Source organism: Bos mutus, chromosome 17, assembly GCF_027580195.1.
Source record: "Bos mutus isolate GX-2022 chromosome 17, NWIPB_WYAK_1.1, whole genome shotgun sequence".
Taxonomy (NCBI): Eukaryota; Metazoa; Chordata; class Mammalia; order Artiodactyla; family Bovidae; genus Bos; species Bos mutus.
Window position 1 is genome coordinate 65476405 of NC_091633.1, and position 15851 is coordinate 65492255.

Genomic DNA, 15851 nt, shown 5'->3' on the forward strand with positions numbered 1-15851 from the left:
CTGTTTCCCCATCTATTTGCCATGAAGTGATGGGACCGGATGCCATGATCTTAGTTTTCTGAATGTTGACCTTTAAGCCATTTTTTTCACTTTCCTCTTTCACATTAATCAAGAGGCTACTCAGTTCCTCTTCACTTTCTGCCATAAGGGTGGTGTCATCTGCATATCTGAGGTTATTGATATTTCTCCTGGCAACCTTGATTCCAGCTTGTGCTTCATCCAGCCCAGCATTTCACATGATGTTCTCTGCATATAAGTTTAATAAGCAGGGTGACAATATACAGCCTTGATGTACTCCTTTCCCAAATTGGAACTAGTCTGTTGTTCCATGTCCTATTCAAACTGTTGCTTCTTGACCTGCATACAGATTTCTCAGGAGGCAGGTCAGGTGGTCTGGTATTCCCATCTCTTTCAGAATTTTCCATAGTTTGTTGTGATGCACACAGTCAAAGGCCTTGGGGTAGTCAATAAAGCAGAAGAAGATGTTTTTCTGGAACTCTCATGCTTTTTCAATGATCCAACAGATGCTCACAATTTTGTCTCTGGTTCCTCTGCTTTTTCTAAATCCAGCTTGAACGTGTGGAAGTTCTAGGTTTACGTACTGTTGAAGCCTGGCTTGGAAGATTTTGAACATTACTTTGCTAGCATGTGAGATGAGTACAACTGTGCAGTAGTTAGAACATTCTTTGACATTGCCTTTCTTTGGCACTGGAATGAAAACTGACCTTTTCCAGTTCTGTGGCCACTGCTGACTTTTCCAAATTTGACTGGCATACTGAGTGCTGGCATATTGAATGCAGCACTTTAACAGCATCATCTTTCAGGATTTGAAATAGCTCAACAGGAATTCCATCATCTCCATTAGCTTTGTTCACAGTGATGCTCCCTAAGGCCCACTTGACTTCACATTCCAGGATGTCTGGCTTTAGGTGAGTGATCACACCATCATGGCTATCTGAGTCATTCAGATCTTTTTTGTATAGTTAGTTCTGTGTATTCTTGCCACCTCTTCTTAATATCTCTGCTTCTGTTAGGTCTATACCGTTTCTGTCCTTTGTTGTACCCATCTTTGCATGAAATGTTCCCTTGGTATCTCTAATTTTCTTGAAGAGATCTCCACTCTTTCCCATTCTATTGTTTTCCTTGATTTCTTTGCACTGATCACTTAGGAAGGCTTATCTCTCCTTGCCATTCTTTGGAACTCTGTATTCAGATGGGTGTATCTTTCCTCTTCTCCTTTGCCTTTTGCTTCTCTTCTTTTCTCAGCTATTTGTAAAGCCTCCTCAGACAACCATTTTGCCTTTTTGCATTTCTTCTTCTTGAGAATGGTTTTGATCACCCCCTCCTGTACAACAGCACGAACCTCGGTCCATAGTTCTTCAGGCACTCTGTCTATTAGATCTAATCCCTTGAATCTACTTGTCACTTCCACTGTATAATCGTAAGGGATTTGAATTAGGTCATACCTGAATGGTCTAGTGGTTTTCCCTATTTTCTTCAATTTAAGTCTGAGTTTTGCAAGAAGGAGATAGCAGATACAAGTTTGGAAAATAAACACCTAAACAAACATTTTATTCTATAAATTCCACATAAAATATAAAATAAGTAAAGCAAAGAGTAATTCTGTGATCATCAATTTCTCACTTTATATAATCTTTAAGTAGAGTTTTAACAGTATCTGATCATACTAATAAGGAAACAAATAAGCTGTTAACATAGGATATAACTCAATAAGAATCTGGCATAGGTTATTTAAAATAAGTAGTTATTTCTATACATTTACCACTTAAGGTTCTTTTCTGGGCCTTGGTATTCTGAATGAGAAAATAAACTATAACCAAGTAGGATTTTCCCAGAGATGCAAGGCTTGTTTAAACTTTGAACAAGCATTGCAATGCACTATATTCATAAAAATAAAGAGATTAAGGTTCCAAGCACCATTTATCTCCAATCCTTCCCTGTTACATTAAAATCAGGAGAGTCATAGGCCTATAGGTAGAATAACGTCTTCCCCCAGTCTCACCAAAGATGTCCACATCCTAATCCCTGGAATATGTGAATGGTGGTTCAGGCGGTGAAGAATCCACCTTCAATGAGGGAGACCTGGGCTCAATCCCTGGGTCGGGAAGACCCCCTGGAGAAGGGAATGGCTATCTACTCCAGTATTCTTGCCTGGAGAATTCCATGGACAGAGGAGACAGGCAGGCTACAGTCCATGGGGTCTCAAAGAGTCGGACATGACTAAGCAAGTAATACTAACACATCTGGTGGGCTTAATGCAATTACAAGAGTCCTTTTTTAAAAAGAATACTTTTTTCCTTTTTTTCCTAATATTTATATATTTATTTGGCTGCTCTGAGTCATAGTTGAAGCATGCAGGGTCCTCAACCTTCACTGTGGCATGCAAGATCTTTAGGTTTAGCATGTAAACTCTTAGTTGTGGCATGTAGGATCTAGTTCCCCGACCAGAGATTGAACACCCAGGCCCCCCGCATTGGGAGCATGGAGTCTTGGCCACTGGACCATCAGAGAAGTCTCTACAAGGATCCTTATGAGAAGGAGGCATGAGGGTCAGAGTCAAAGAAGGAGGTATGACAAAAGCAGAGGCTGCAGTGATGCCACTGCTGCAAAGGAACACACGCCAAGAAATGTGGATGGTGTCTAGAAGCTAGAAAAGGCAAGGAACAGACTGTCCCCAGAGGCTCCACAAGGAATGACGTCCTACTGACATCTTGGCATTAGCCTCATGAGACCCATTTTCAGACTTTTGACCTCCAGAGCTATAAGGTAATAAATCTGTTATTTTAAGCCATTAAAATAAATAAATAAATAAAATAAAGGACAAAAATAACATGATCATCTCAATAAAAGCATAAAGAGCATTTAACAAAATCCAACAGCTCTTCATGATAAAACTCTTCATGATTTAACTTTCTTAAAGAAACAAAGACCATCTACAAAAAACTGACAGCTAACATAATTGATAATGAAAGACTGATTGCTTTCTCCCCTAAGATCAGTTAAAAAAAAAAAAAAAGATGTCTGCTTTCACCACTTATTGTTCTTTTTTAATTTTATTGAGGATACTGAAAAGGAGATCTACCTTCTTAACAGATATTAAGTGGGCAATATGGTATTGTTATCTATAAACACAATGTTGTACAGCAGATCTCTAGAACTTACTCATCTTGCATAATTAAAATTTTAGAACACTGATAAGCAGTTCCTTTTTTTTCCTTTCCCCAGCCCTTGGTAACCACCATTCTACTCTTTGCTTCTATGAGTTAGTTTTTATCTCATATAATGAAATCATATAGTATTTGTCCTTCTGTGACTGGTTTATCTTATTGGGTATAATTTCCTCAAGATTCTGTACTGAGGTTCTAGCCAGGGCCATTAAGCAAAGAAAAGAAAGAAAAGATGTCCAGATTATAAAGAAAAAACTAAAATGATGGCAGTTTACAAACACATGATTATATATATATATAAAATGAAGCACAAATTCACTTAGATGAAGTTCAATTTGCTAAAAATGTAATACTTTTATATGAAAAATTAGAAGTAAATTGTGCTTCAAAATCATATTTATATAATCTTATATTAATACATAGAAAATGACAAGAAATATAAACACACACACACAAAATCAGAGCTAATAAACTACTACAGGGAGGCTGTCCTATAGAAGATAAATATATGAAAATCTATTTAGTTACCATACACAAGCAACAATCTGAAAACGAAATGAAGAAATAACTCCATTTGATATAGCACATAAAAAAAGAAAATACTCAGTAATGAATGTAACAAAATATACACAAGACATCTTCACAGAAAACTACAAAAAGAAACTGAAAAAGACCTACATCAATGGAATAAAATCCCATATTCATGGATTGGAAGACTTAATATCCTTAAGATGACAAACCTTTTCAAACTGATCTGTAGATCTGATGCAGTATCTATCAAAATCCCAGCTACAATTTTGTACAAACTGACAAGTGTATCTTAAATTCATACAGAAATATAAGATACTGAAAACAGCCAAAACAATCTTGAACAGGAGCAAAATTGGAGAACTCACACTTCCTAATTCTAAAAATGTATTATAAAACCACGGAATTCAAGACTGTGCTACTGCCCTAAGAATAAATATAGTTCGATGAAACAGAATTAAGAGTCCACAAATACTTACATTTATGATCAACTGATTTTTGATGAAGCTATCAAGAAATACAATAAGGAAAGAGTATTCTTTTCAGCAAATGATGCTGAGACATCTAGAAATGCAAATGCAAAGGAATGAAGTTGCTCCAAATACAAAAATTAACTCAAAATGAATCAAAAATTTAAATGTAAGAGCTAAAAATATAATACTTTTATATGAAAACTTAAGAGTAAATCTTCATGAACTTGAATTAGGAAATAGGTTTTCAGATATGACACCAAAGCACAAATAATAAGACAAAATACAGACACAGTGGACTTCATCAAAGTGAAATTGTGCTTCAGAGGAAAACAACGGGGAAGTGGCAAGACAAGCCACAGAATGGGAAACGATATTTGCAAGTCGCTAATCTGACAATGTATTTGTTTCTAGAATATATTTTTAAAACTCTTAAAACTGAGATTAAGGAAAAGAGGATTGTGGATTCTTGTCCAACGAGTACAGAGTTTCAGTTTACAGACTGAAGAGTTCTGCAGCTAGGTTGCACAATGTAAAAATACTTAACACTACTGCCTAAGACCGTTCAAGTGGTAAGTTTTATGTGTATTTTATCACAATTAAATGTTTTTTTAAAAACCTCTTAAAACTTGACAAATAAAAAGGCAGCTCAGTTTTTAAAAGGGCAAAGGATGTGAATAAACATTTCTCAAAATACGACATATAATAGCATATAAGCACACAAAAAATACATTCAACATCATTAGTCATGAGGAAAAGGCAAATCAAAACCAAACCACAATGGGATAGCATTTCAAACTCACTAAAATGGCTATAAAAGTCAGATAATAACAGTTATTGGAGAGAATATGAAGATATCAAAATCCTCATACATAGCTGAGAGAATGTAAAATTATGTGGCCATGTTGGAAAGCAATCTAAAAGTTTCTCAAACAGTTAAATGTAGAGTTACCATATCACTACCAATTTCACTCTAGGTCCAAACCCAAGAAAAATAAAAACACGTGTGCACATAAAAGCTCATACAGAAGGGTTCATTGCAGCATTATTCATAACAATCAAAAGATGGACGCAGCCCAATGTCCATCGACTGGCAAATGGATACACAAAATGTGATATACCCACACAATATTACTTACGGAAAAAGGAATGAAATATTAATGCATCCTACAACATGGGTTGACCTCCCAGACCTGTCTCTTCTAGGTTTCTCTCCTCTTCTCTTTATTCCCCTCATCATATCTTTTATCTTTCACTCTCTTCCCTTCCTACTCTGCAGAGCAATTTAAGTATATCCAAGATGGGGAAAGAAAAAGACCAACATGTCACTGATATCTACCCTTATAAGAAGATGGAAAGACATAAAGGGATTTGTTTTTGATTAAAAAAAAATTTACTCACAAAGCCACTCATTGGGGAAAAAAAAAAGCAAAATATATAAAAATGGAAAGAACATTAAAAAAAAAAAAAAACAGCCAATAAACAAATAGCAGAAAAAAGTAGTGAAACACTAAATCATAGACCGGACAAACATGGTCCACTGGAGAAGGGAATGGCAAACCACTTCAGTGTTCTTGCCTTGAGAACGCCAGGAACTGTATGAAAGGCAAAAAGATATGACACTGAAAGATGAACTCCCCAGGTCTGTTGGCACCCAATATGCTGCTGGAGAAGACTGGAGAAATAACTCCAGAAAAAATGAAGGGATGGAGCCAAAGCGAAAACAATGCCCAGTTGTGGATGTGACTGGTGATGGAAGTAAAATCTGATACTGTAAAAAGCAGTATTGCATAGGAACCTGGAATATTAGGTCCATGAATCAAGGGAAATTGGAAGTGGTCAAACAGGAGATGGCAAGAGTGAACACTGACATTTTAGGAATCAGTGAACTAAAATGGACGGGAGTAGGCAAATTTAATTCAGATGACCGTTATATCTACTACTGTGGGCAAAAATCCCTTAGGAGAAATGAAGTAGCCCTCACAGTCAACAAGAGTTCAAAATGCAGTACTTCGGTGCAATCTCAAAAATGACAATGATCTCTGTTCATTTCCAAAGCAAGCCATTCATTATCACAGTAATCCAAGTCTATGCCCCAACCAGTAATGCTGAAGAAGCTGAAGTTGAACAGTTCTACAAGACCTACAAGACCTTCTAGAACTAACACCCAGAGAAGATGTCCTTTTCATCATAGAAGACTGGAATGCAAAAGTAGGAAGTCAAGAGATACCTGAAGTAACAGGCAAATTTGGCCTTGCTTTTTATCACAGCAACTATTAAAAATTTAGCTATTCAAAAATAAGGTAACAACAAAAGAAATGCAGCATAAGTTGAAACTGAGCTAGTAGTTTGCACAGTGCCCCATATATAGCAAGTATACTATGCTTCCCGTAAAACTTTAAAATGTGCTTTGGACTCCTGAGATTTCCTTAAGGCCCTTGGTTAGTCTCACATGCAGTTTATTAACCGTAGTTATAAGCTGCCACATGCATCACCCATCTATAAATCAAGCTCAACTAACACTGATTAAGCAGTGAACATCAAGTAAAGTACCTTATATCCCAGGCCCAACTGATAAATAGCAAAAATCTGAGCGGCATTAAGAGCTTCACTGAAAAGGTAAACTGCAGTCATCTGACCACAGAATACTCTGTTAGCATCTGCTGTTTCTGATGAGCCCAGGAAACACTTGTCAAAGGTCTGTGAAAGAAAACAGAAAATTTTATTAGAGAAAAAAACAAACAAAAAAGTCTCCTCCAGAATTAATAACAACCTATATTGGTATAAATATTTTGTCCTTTCTAAAACATAATCTGATTAGAGTAAAATTTCAATTAGCATTTCACTTCATTCACTCCCATTTGGTATAGAGATCAGGAAAGACATCACAGAAAAACATGCAAGTTCTCCAAAGTACAATAAACAGAACTTGATGACAAAATGGACATAGGAAATGGAGTCAGAAAAATCATTATGGACTCTGTAGGTCCATACTTGGGCAACCAAAGAAGGAGACAGAAGAGCAGGCTTTGGAGCAACGAGCAAAATCATGAGTCAACTTCAAGCCATGTAATGAATGTGTCTTTTCATAAAGTGATACGGGTGAAGAAGGAACTGCCAACAGGGTTCTCTATGGTTAGAAGCTAAGACTGTAAAGATGGTTTCTGTAGATATTAAGATACAAATAATAGGTTAAGTCATGGGAGTAGGTGCAATCTCGCAAAAGGGATGTGTAAATTCAGAAAAACAGGTGTATGCTTTTCTTATTTACATAGAAAACCTCTTTTAGTAACACCCAGGTAGCAGAGATCACACATACATTTACACCTATACAGCAAGAAGGAAAAGAAATGCTTGATATCTATTTAAAAGTATTTTATACCATGGAACTATTAGGAAGGCTGCTGAAAAATGTGTATGTTGACATTAAGGAATATAAAAAATTTAAACACTTGGATTATGAAGACAAACCACCTAGGTCAAATAACTGATTCCCATGCTGCTGATTTTGGCAAACTCCTTAACCTCTCTGTGCTCAGTTTCACCTGTAAAGATTACAACAGTACTTATCCTGCAAGGTTACAGAAAGTAAAAGTATTTATTACAATGCCTGCAATGCTCAGCAAAGATTAATTTAAGAAAAAATAAAGGTTGAAAGGCAATATACATATTTGATCTCTAATTTTAAAAAAATTAACAGTTAACATTTACTGAGCACTTATTCTATATAAGTCACTCTTCTAATGGATTTCTGAGCAGTAGCTCATTTAATCAACATTCTGAGATAGGTACTATTTTACACCCTTTTAGGTGGAGCAAAGGGCTTCACAGAGCACAGCAATACAGAATCACCTGCAACACAGGAGTTGCGGGAGACATGGGTTCAATCCCTGGGTTGGGAAGATCCCCTAGAATAGGAAATGCAACTCATTCCAATACTCTTGCCTGGAAAATTCCATGGACAGAGTAGCCTATGCAGGCAGGCTATAGTTCAGGGGGTCGCAAAAAATCAGACAGAACTGAATGACTGAGCACACTCACACAAGAGAGAAACCTTACGCCTAATAAATTAAGTCAGTCATATAGTCAGGAAGGGATTCAAACCTAAGTCTAACAATCAAAGCTCTTAAGGTTAGCATTTCAAAATATGTACATATGTATAGATTAGGATAATAGGAGTTAATAGTGAATGGGTGTTGCAGTTTGTATTCATTTTCCTAATCAATAATTTTTCAAGGTTTCTATTAAAAATGTAATGTGGGAGGGAGGGAGAACATTTTGAATATAATGCTAACTTACGGATCTCTTATTGAACCTTGAAAATATTATAAAAAATAGTTATATATAGCAGCTATGAATTATACGGAAAATTTACAAGCCTATTTCACCTAACTCATTCATAAAAATGATCAGAACCCTGCAGTAAAACTCTGTGGTTTAATTTGATCAATGGACCGATGACACAAACACTTTTAAGATACACTCACTGCTACCTATGAATCATTGTCTCTACCCTATCCAGAACAATTTTATAACAAGGACTGAGTAATATCTTATGTGACATATTAGCACATTTCTACTCTCTTAATATATTACATGTTAGCCAAACTACAATTATAAAAAATCCACCACTGTAGTGTTCTAAAATGTATATTCAATATAAAATATATTTTTCTTATTTCAATGTAACTTTCTCAGACTACTTACATCACTCGTGTTGACAAACCATGTTATCTCTCCATAGGAAGCAAGCTCACCATTCACATAACATCGAAGCTCACTGTTCTTCCATCGGTTATAAATATGCACTACAGTTACCATATACCACTGGAGAAGCAAAACAGTTTAAGAAAAAAAAAGATAATGATTTTTCCAATAATTCAACCACATTGATAAAAACAAGCAAAAATCAAATGCTAAATTACAGTGAAATCTAAAACTAAAATAATACTGCTTTTATTAAATTCAATATTCTACCCCTGGAACAATATTGATTCAAGGGAACTCTCTCAACAAATAATAGCTTACCCATGAAATTATTTTTCTAACTTTTCACTATGAAAAATTTTCAAAGGTAAAAAGCTTAATGGAAACTCTCTCACCATCCCACAACTGTCAACATTTTGTCATATCTGTTTTATCTATTTACTGATCTACATATAGATGTTCATTTTGTTAATAAACCATTCAGTAATTTCCAAAATTTAAGGTAGAAAAGCAAATACATATATTTTCACTTGTATTTCCCTTAAACTCTAGAAACAGCTAAATATTCACTCTTCATTGTCCAAATCAGAGAGGTTAACAACTGTCCAGCAATTTACACCTCATTTTCTGAACCAGCTTAAGAACAGAATTATGATTTGCCACAGCATTCTGAAGGTTAGAACAGTTTGGTAACATAACTATGACTTAGTAAGATCACATACCTTTTGTGGCTTGAAATCAAATTTCACACAGTGTTGAAAGCCTTTTCCTTTTGACTTTATTGATGTTATAATTAAACATCCCCCAACAAAGTGAGCAGAATAACCAAGACCTTTACTGGTTCTGAAACTATAAAAAATAAGTTTTCATTTCATCTCCAAATATTCTCATTTTTCAAAATAAAGTAACAACACTAAGTTACAGAAATACATACCAGTACAAATATGGTTTATCTTTATCCACATTGATGTTATTTACAGGATCCATTCTAAGCCAGGTATGAAATGTAAAGCCATTCTGGTATGGCCATTTGGCTACAGGAGGTAATGCAATAGCCTAAAGGGAAAAAATTCGAGTTACTAACTCACAATGAAAAATTCTGTTACTGAAATCATGAAAATGAGACCTTACATGCTACATATATTTCTACTATATATTAGTCTACATGCAAAAGTAGTCTCTTTATCTGAAAGATTTTCACTAACTTCTAAATTATTCAAAATACATATTAATGATGTTAATTTAAACAGAAACATTCCAATTGATCTTCTTGACACACTAATCTTACTGCTTCATTTCTTACAATGAACATATGCAAAGAGATTCCAATTAAAAGAGATAAGTAGTAATATCAAAGGAAATTTGTTGCTGAAATGTTAAATAAGGTAATAAAGAAAGATGGAGAAGGAAAGAAAACAGTTAAGAAAAAAGCCTAGAATGTAATTTTTTAACAGAAAATAAAACACTGAAGAGGATTCATTCATAACATTTTTTATAACATTTTAAAGTTATATTCATAAGTCACTCTATAGGTAATTTTACGACTTGGCTTAAATTTTTATTTAAAAATAAAATAATGCAAGGACCCTAACATCTCCAAAACAAACTTGAAAAAGAAAAGTTGGAGGATCCAGATTACCAATTTTTTTAAATTTTATTTATTTTTTTAATTGGTGGAAAACTGCCTTACAATATTGTGTTGGTTTCTGCTGTATAACAATGCTAATCAGGCATAACTATAAATATATGCTTCCCTCCTGAGCCTCCCTCCCCTCCCCTATTTCACCCTTCTAAGTCATCACAGAGTGCTAGGCTGGTCTCCCAGTGTTATTTAGCAACTTCCCACTAACTACAGTTGTACAATGGACTACTACTCAGCCATAAAGAGGAACGAATTTGAGTCAGTTGTACTGAGGTTAATGAATATAGAGCCTCTTAAACAGAATAAAGCAAATTAGAAAGAGGAAAACAAGTATAGTATATAACACATATACGTGGGATCTAGAAAACTGTACTGATGAACTTAGTACAGAAGGGACTTGTGAACACAGCGGGGGAAGACGAGGGTGGGACTAATTAAGAAAACAGCACTGACGTATACACACTATCACGTGTAAAGTAAATAGTGGGAAGTTGCTAAATAACACAGACTACCAAATTTAAAACCTACAGTACAAAGATACAGTACTGAAAGCTGTGGGGTATTGGCATAAAAATAGAGATACAGATCAATGGAGTAGAAGGGAGAGCCATAAACAAGCCCTCATATTTGTGGTCCTGATTTTTAACAAGAGTATCAAGACAGTTCAATGAACAAATGCACTGAGAAAACTGGTATTTGCAAGCAAGAGTATAAAGTTGACCACTTCTTTATATGATACACAAAAAAATTAACCCCAAATCAATCATGTGAAATGTGAAAGCTAAAACTAGAAAACTTTTATAAGGAAAAATAAGACTAAATCTTCATGACCCTGAGATAAATTCTTCTTAATTATGTACAAGAGAAAAACATACATGAACTGGACTTCATTAAAATTAAAAACTTTTGTGCTTTAAAGGATACTATCAAGAAAGTGACAGCCCAAAAGAACAGGAGAAAATATTTGAAAATTATTTATCTATTAAGAAGCTTATATCCAGAAGAATATATAAAGGATTGTTACAAATCCAATAATAAATAGACAAATACAGTTTTTAAGTGGGCAAAATATCTGAATGGACACACCTCCAAAGAACATATACAAATAGCCAGTAAGAACATGAAATGATGCTCAGCATCATCAGTCATTAAGGAAATGCAAATCAAAATCACAAGATGTTACTTAACACGACTAGGATGACTATAATCAAAAAGACAGACATTAACAAGTGTTGGTAAGCAAGTGGAGAAACTAGAAACCTCCTAAACTGATGATGAGATTATAAAATAAATATAGTCACTTTGGAAAAGCAATATGGGAGTACATCAAATGGTGGAACATAAGCCAATATGGCTCAGCAGTTCTCCTGCTACGTTTCCAAGAGAAATGAAAACATATGTCCATATAAAAGCTTGCAAATAAAAGCCCATAGAGCATTTCCAAAAAGTAGAATGCAAATATCCACTAATTAAAGAATAATTAGGTGGGATGGGGAGGGAGACGGGAGGGAGGTTCAAAAGGGAAGGGATATATGTATACCTATGGCTGACTGATGTTGAGGTTTGACAGAAACAAAAAAAAATTCTGAAAAGCAATTATCCTTCAACTAAAAAAGTAAATATAAAAAATAATTAAACAAAATGTGGTATATTCTTCTATTAGAATATTAGTCAACAAAAGGAATGAAGCACTGACACATACTACAACATTAATGGATCTTAAAAACAGTAGTGTTAAGTGCAAAAAGCCAATCACAAAATTCCAGACATCATGTATTGCCCAAAATAGACAAATTCAAAGAAACAAAAAGTACAACAGTAATTGCCTAGGCAAGGGAGTCTGGAGTGAAACATGCAGTGACTGCTCATGAGAGCAGGGTTTCTTTTGAGGGTAATGAACATGTTTTCCCAGTGGTCATGTATGGATGTGAGAGTGGGACTGTGAAGAAAGCTGAGCGCTGAAGAATTGATGCTTTTGAACTGCGGTGTTGGAGAAGACTCCTGAGAGTCCCTTGGACTGCAAGGAGATCCAACCAGTCCATCCTAAAGGACATCAGTCCTGGGTGTTCATTGGAAGGACTGATGATGAAGCTGAAACTACAATACTTTGGCCACCTCATGCGAAGAACTGACTCACTGGAAAAGACCCTGATACAGGGAGGGATTGGGGGCAGGAGGAGAAGGGGACGACAGAGGATGAGATGGTTGGATGGCATCACCGACTCGATGGACATGAGTTTGAGTGAATTCCGGGAGTTGGTGATGGACAGGGAGGCCTGGCGTGCTGCAGTTCATGGGGTCACAAAGAGTCGGACACGACTGAGTGACTGAACTGAACTGAAAACTGATTGTAATAATGGCTGCACAAACTGATGAACACAACCATTCCCTGCATGTACACTTTAAATGACAGACATGTATGATATGGGAATTGTAACTCAATAAAGCTGTTAAAAAAAAGATCATACTAAAAGCTTTTCTTTTCTTGTTGTAACACTTTACATATGCCTTTAGGTCAACATCATATATACACATTATTTTTTATAAGATATTTCATAAAACATGAAAAACATCATAGAGCCAAATTTATCTAATAACAGTATTGAGACTTCAAAAGGCTGATTTAAAATGAATGTTGTATTGAGGAAATAAAAATACATACTCTTTGTATAAATATGTTCTCTCTCAATCAAACATGAGAGTAGAGGATGTGAAAGCTTGGTAAAAATAATTTACCCATGAATAACTTCCCTTTAAAAGCTATGTTTAAGGGGAAAAAAATGAGTCAATGAATGTATTTAAAACATCTAGTCTCTGAAAGGTCCAAAGTTGTGTGGTTCAACTGGCTGAATTTCAAGATACATACAAGAAAATGGAATGGACATGTAACAATCTCAAAGAAATATAAATAATAAAGCTAAACATGCATAAAAAAAGGTTTCTCTAATAAGAATACTTTTATCTCCTAAGAATACTTTTTTATGCTGGGAGACAAATGATAAACTCAATGCCAAGTGAGCAAACTATTCTGGAAAGCTTCAAATCTAAAATAGTTATTAAGGATAAATTAGAAAGACAAAATAACATGAGCAATAAAACCTTCCAAAGAAAACTGTTCAATGTTTGTGAAACACTCAAATATCATAAATGTTCTTTTAAAACACTCTCTTCTTTCTGCAGATATTGCCTGGCTACATAGAGGCCATAAAAGGTAGGATATTATGAGAACAAAAATAAAAAATGAATAAAAGATAACTTCAAAACATTTGCTTATAACAGGCAGACCAATGTAATAAAGAGGATGCAAAAAAGCTTCCATAAATAACACATGTACATTATATAATGTAATCATATAATATTTTGAAACATTACAGATACTACTGCCATACATTAACTGTCTTATGTGTAAAGTGACTAACAGTTTATAAGAATGCTGAGACTGATACAATATGGAAACTTACAAGTCAGAAAAATTTGCCTAGAAAGTTTCTCAGAGTTACTCTCAACTTACGTACCAGGTGCAAAAGAAACAGAACTAAGGAAATGTAACACCAAAGAAAGATAAAAGTGAAAATGCTATACATAAATTTCTATTTCAGAATGCAGAGATAAAAATTCATAAGAAAACATGGCTTATGTTGAAAAGAATTGGGTTCTTATTCCATTGAGACCCCAAGGGGTGAATGCGCAGCTTTCTTCATTTCTTAAAGCCTCTATTTCTTCCCCTCTAAAACAGTCAGGAAAAAGGAACAGGCAGTGCTGTTTTAAGGATTGAGTTAGGCTGTGCACAGAAGTTTTCACCCAACACAGAACCTGTCAAGAATGCTTACAGGGCCAGGCTTTCAGGAGGCAAAGGAAAGAGTTTCAGATGATTTCCTCATTAATATCTACTTACTGCAGCGCTCTTTCCTGGAAAGTTGAAAAAGGCATCAGGACCATACTTCTGTGGCATGTGCTTTAAAACAGACAGCAACTTTCCAGCATGTGGAGGCTATGAAGCAATTTATTAACCACATTATTCACCATAGAACAAAAATACATACTTTAAATATAGACATACTTGAATACACCCCAAAATAATAATTCCATAACCTAAAAAAGCATATATAATATCCAAAAACAGTTATTTTCAAATATCTTAAAGAAATAAACAACACACTCTATGCCACTGTTCCATGGAAGGTGCTAGATAAATATGAGCCAACAGCATTTGAGACACAGCACTTCCACACTGCAGCAAAAACGACCTTTTAAAATTACAGACTAAAAAAAAATAAATAAATAAAATAAAATTACAGACTACATCATCCCACCACTGACCCCTTTTTAAAACACTTTTTAATCTCACCAAAAAATAATGCTTATCAAGTCCCATTGTTAAAGGCACTTTAAAAATATCTTTTAAAAAAACAGTAAAATATTTTATGCTTATAACCACGCTAGGGATTATTATCATCCCATTTTACAAAGGAGGAATTTGAGGCAGAGGAACATATCCAAGGTAATACAGGTAGTAAGTGGGATGAGAACTCAATCTGATTCCAGAATCCAAGCTTTTAATCACTATACTTTCAACTTTATATAACTCTCTCTCCAGTAGCTTCTCACTGCCTTTAAAACAAAAGACCAGAATCCTTAACATGACCCAAAAGATCCTTAACTGCACTCGATCTATAATGACTTTTTCCCATAACAGAGCCTGAACACAAACTATTCTCCTTAAAATGTTCTCACGAGGACTATTCCCTACTCCCAGCCCTCCCCTGCCTTAACTAAAGAAATCTTACCCATCGTTTAAGCTCATCTTAATGGTCACTTCCCAGGGCAGTCTTTCCTGACCTCTGAAAACAGATCAAATCTCCCTACCATATTTCATTCTACAACATGTTTCTACTATGGAACATGTATAAAAGTTGTAACATCACTTTTGTTTGATTAAATGTCATTAATTAATGATATGTTTGTCATTAGTCAATGTCTCCTCTAATACATTCAAAACCAACAGCTAAAACAAAAAGGTGTATTACATTTATAAGGAGAAGCAAAGACAACAAGATAATAATTTAAATCGGTTTGCAAGCAAATAGAATAATGTGTAGTGCATTCCTCTTAAAAGTTAAAGTTCAAAACAGTGTCAAACTACAAATGAAATCACAGTCTTGCCTTCATCATATTTGGTAGCTGGTCTAAATTATCATGAGTAACTATCTAGGGGCTTCCCTGGTGGCTCAGTGGTAAAGAATCTGCCTGCCAATGCAGAAGACATGGGTTTGATCCCTGGTCTGGGAAGATTCCACATGCCACAGACGGACTAAG

General features: G+C 35.0%; 1 protein-coding gene across 4 annotated transcripts in view; it reads right to left on the reverse strand.

Moving 5' to 3' along the window:
• LRBA (LPS responsive beige-like anchor protein) overlaps positions 1-15851 on the reverse strand; it is a 759310-nt gene that overhangs the window by 649485 nt on the left and 93974 nt on the right. For all 4 annotated transcript variants that reach the window (XM_070386647.1, XM_070386648.1, XM_070386644.1 and 1 more), the window contains exons 5-9: positions 14431-14526; positions 9828-9949; positions 9616-9742; positions 8894-9013; positions 6740-6886 (exon numbers count right to left, since the gene is read on the reverse strand). In XM_070386647.1, the coding sequence (XP_070242748.1) occupies positions 6740-6886; positions 8894-9013; positions 9616-9742; positions 9828-9949; positions 14431-14526 (612 nt within the window). The remainder of the gene's footprint in view (positions 1-6739; positions 6887-8893; positions 9014-9615; positions 9743-9827; positions 9950-14430; positions 14527-15851) is intronic.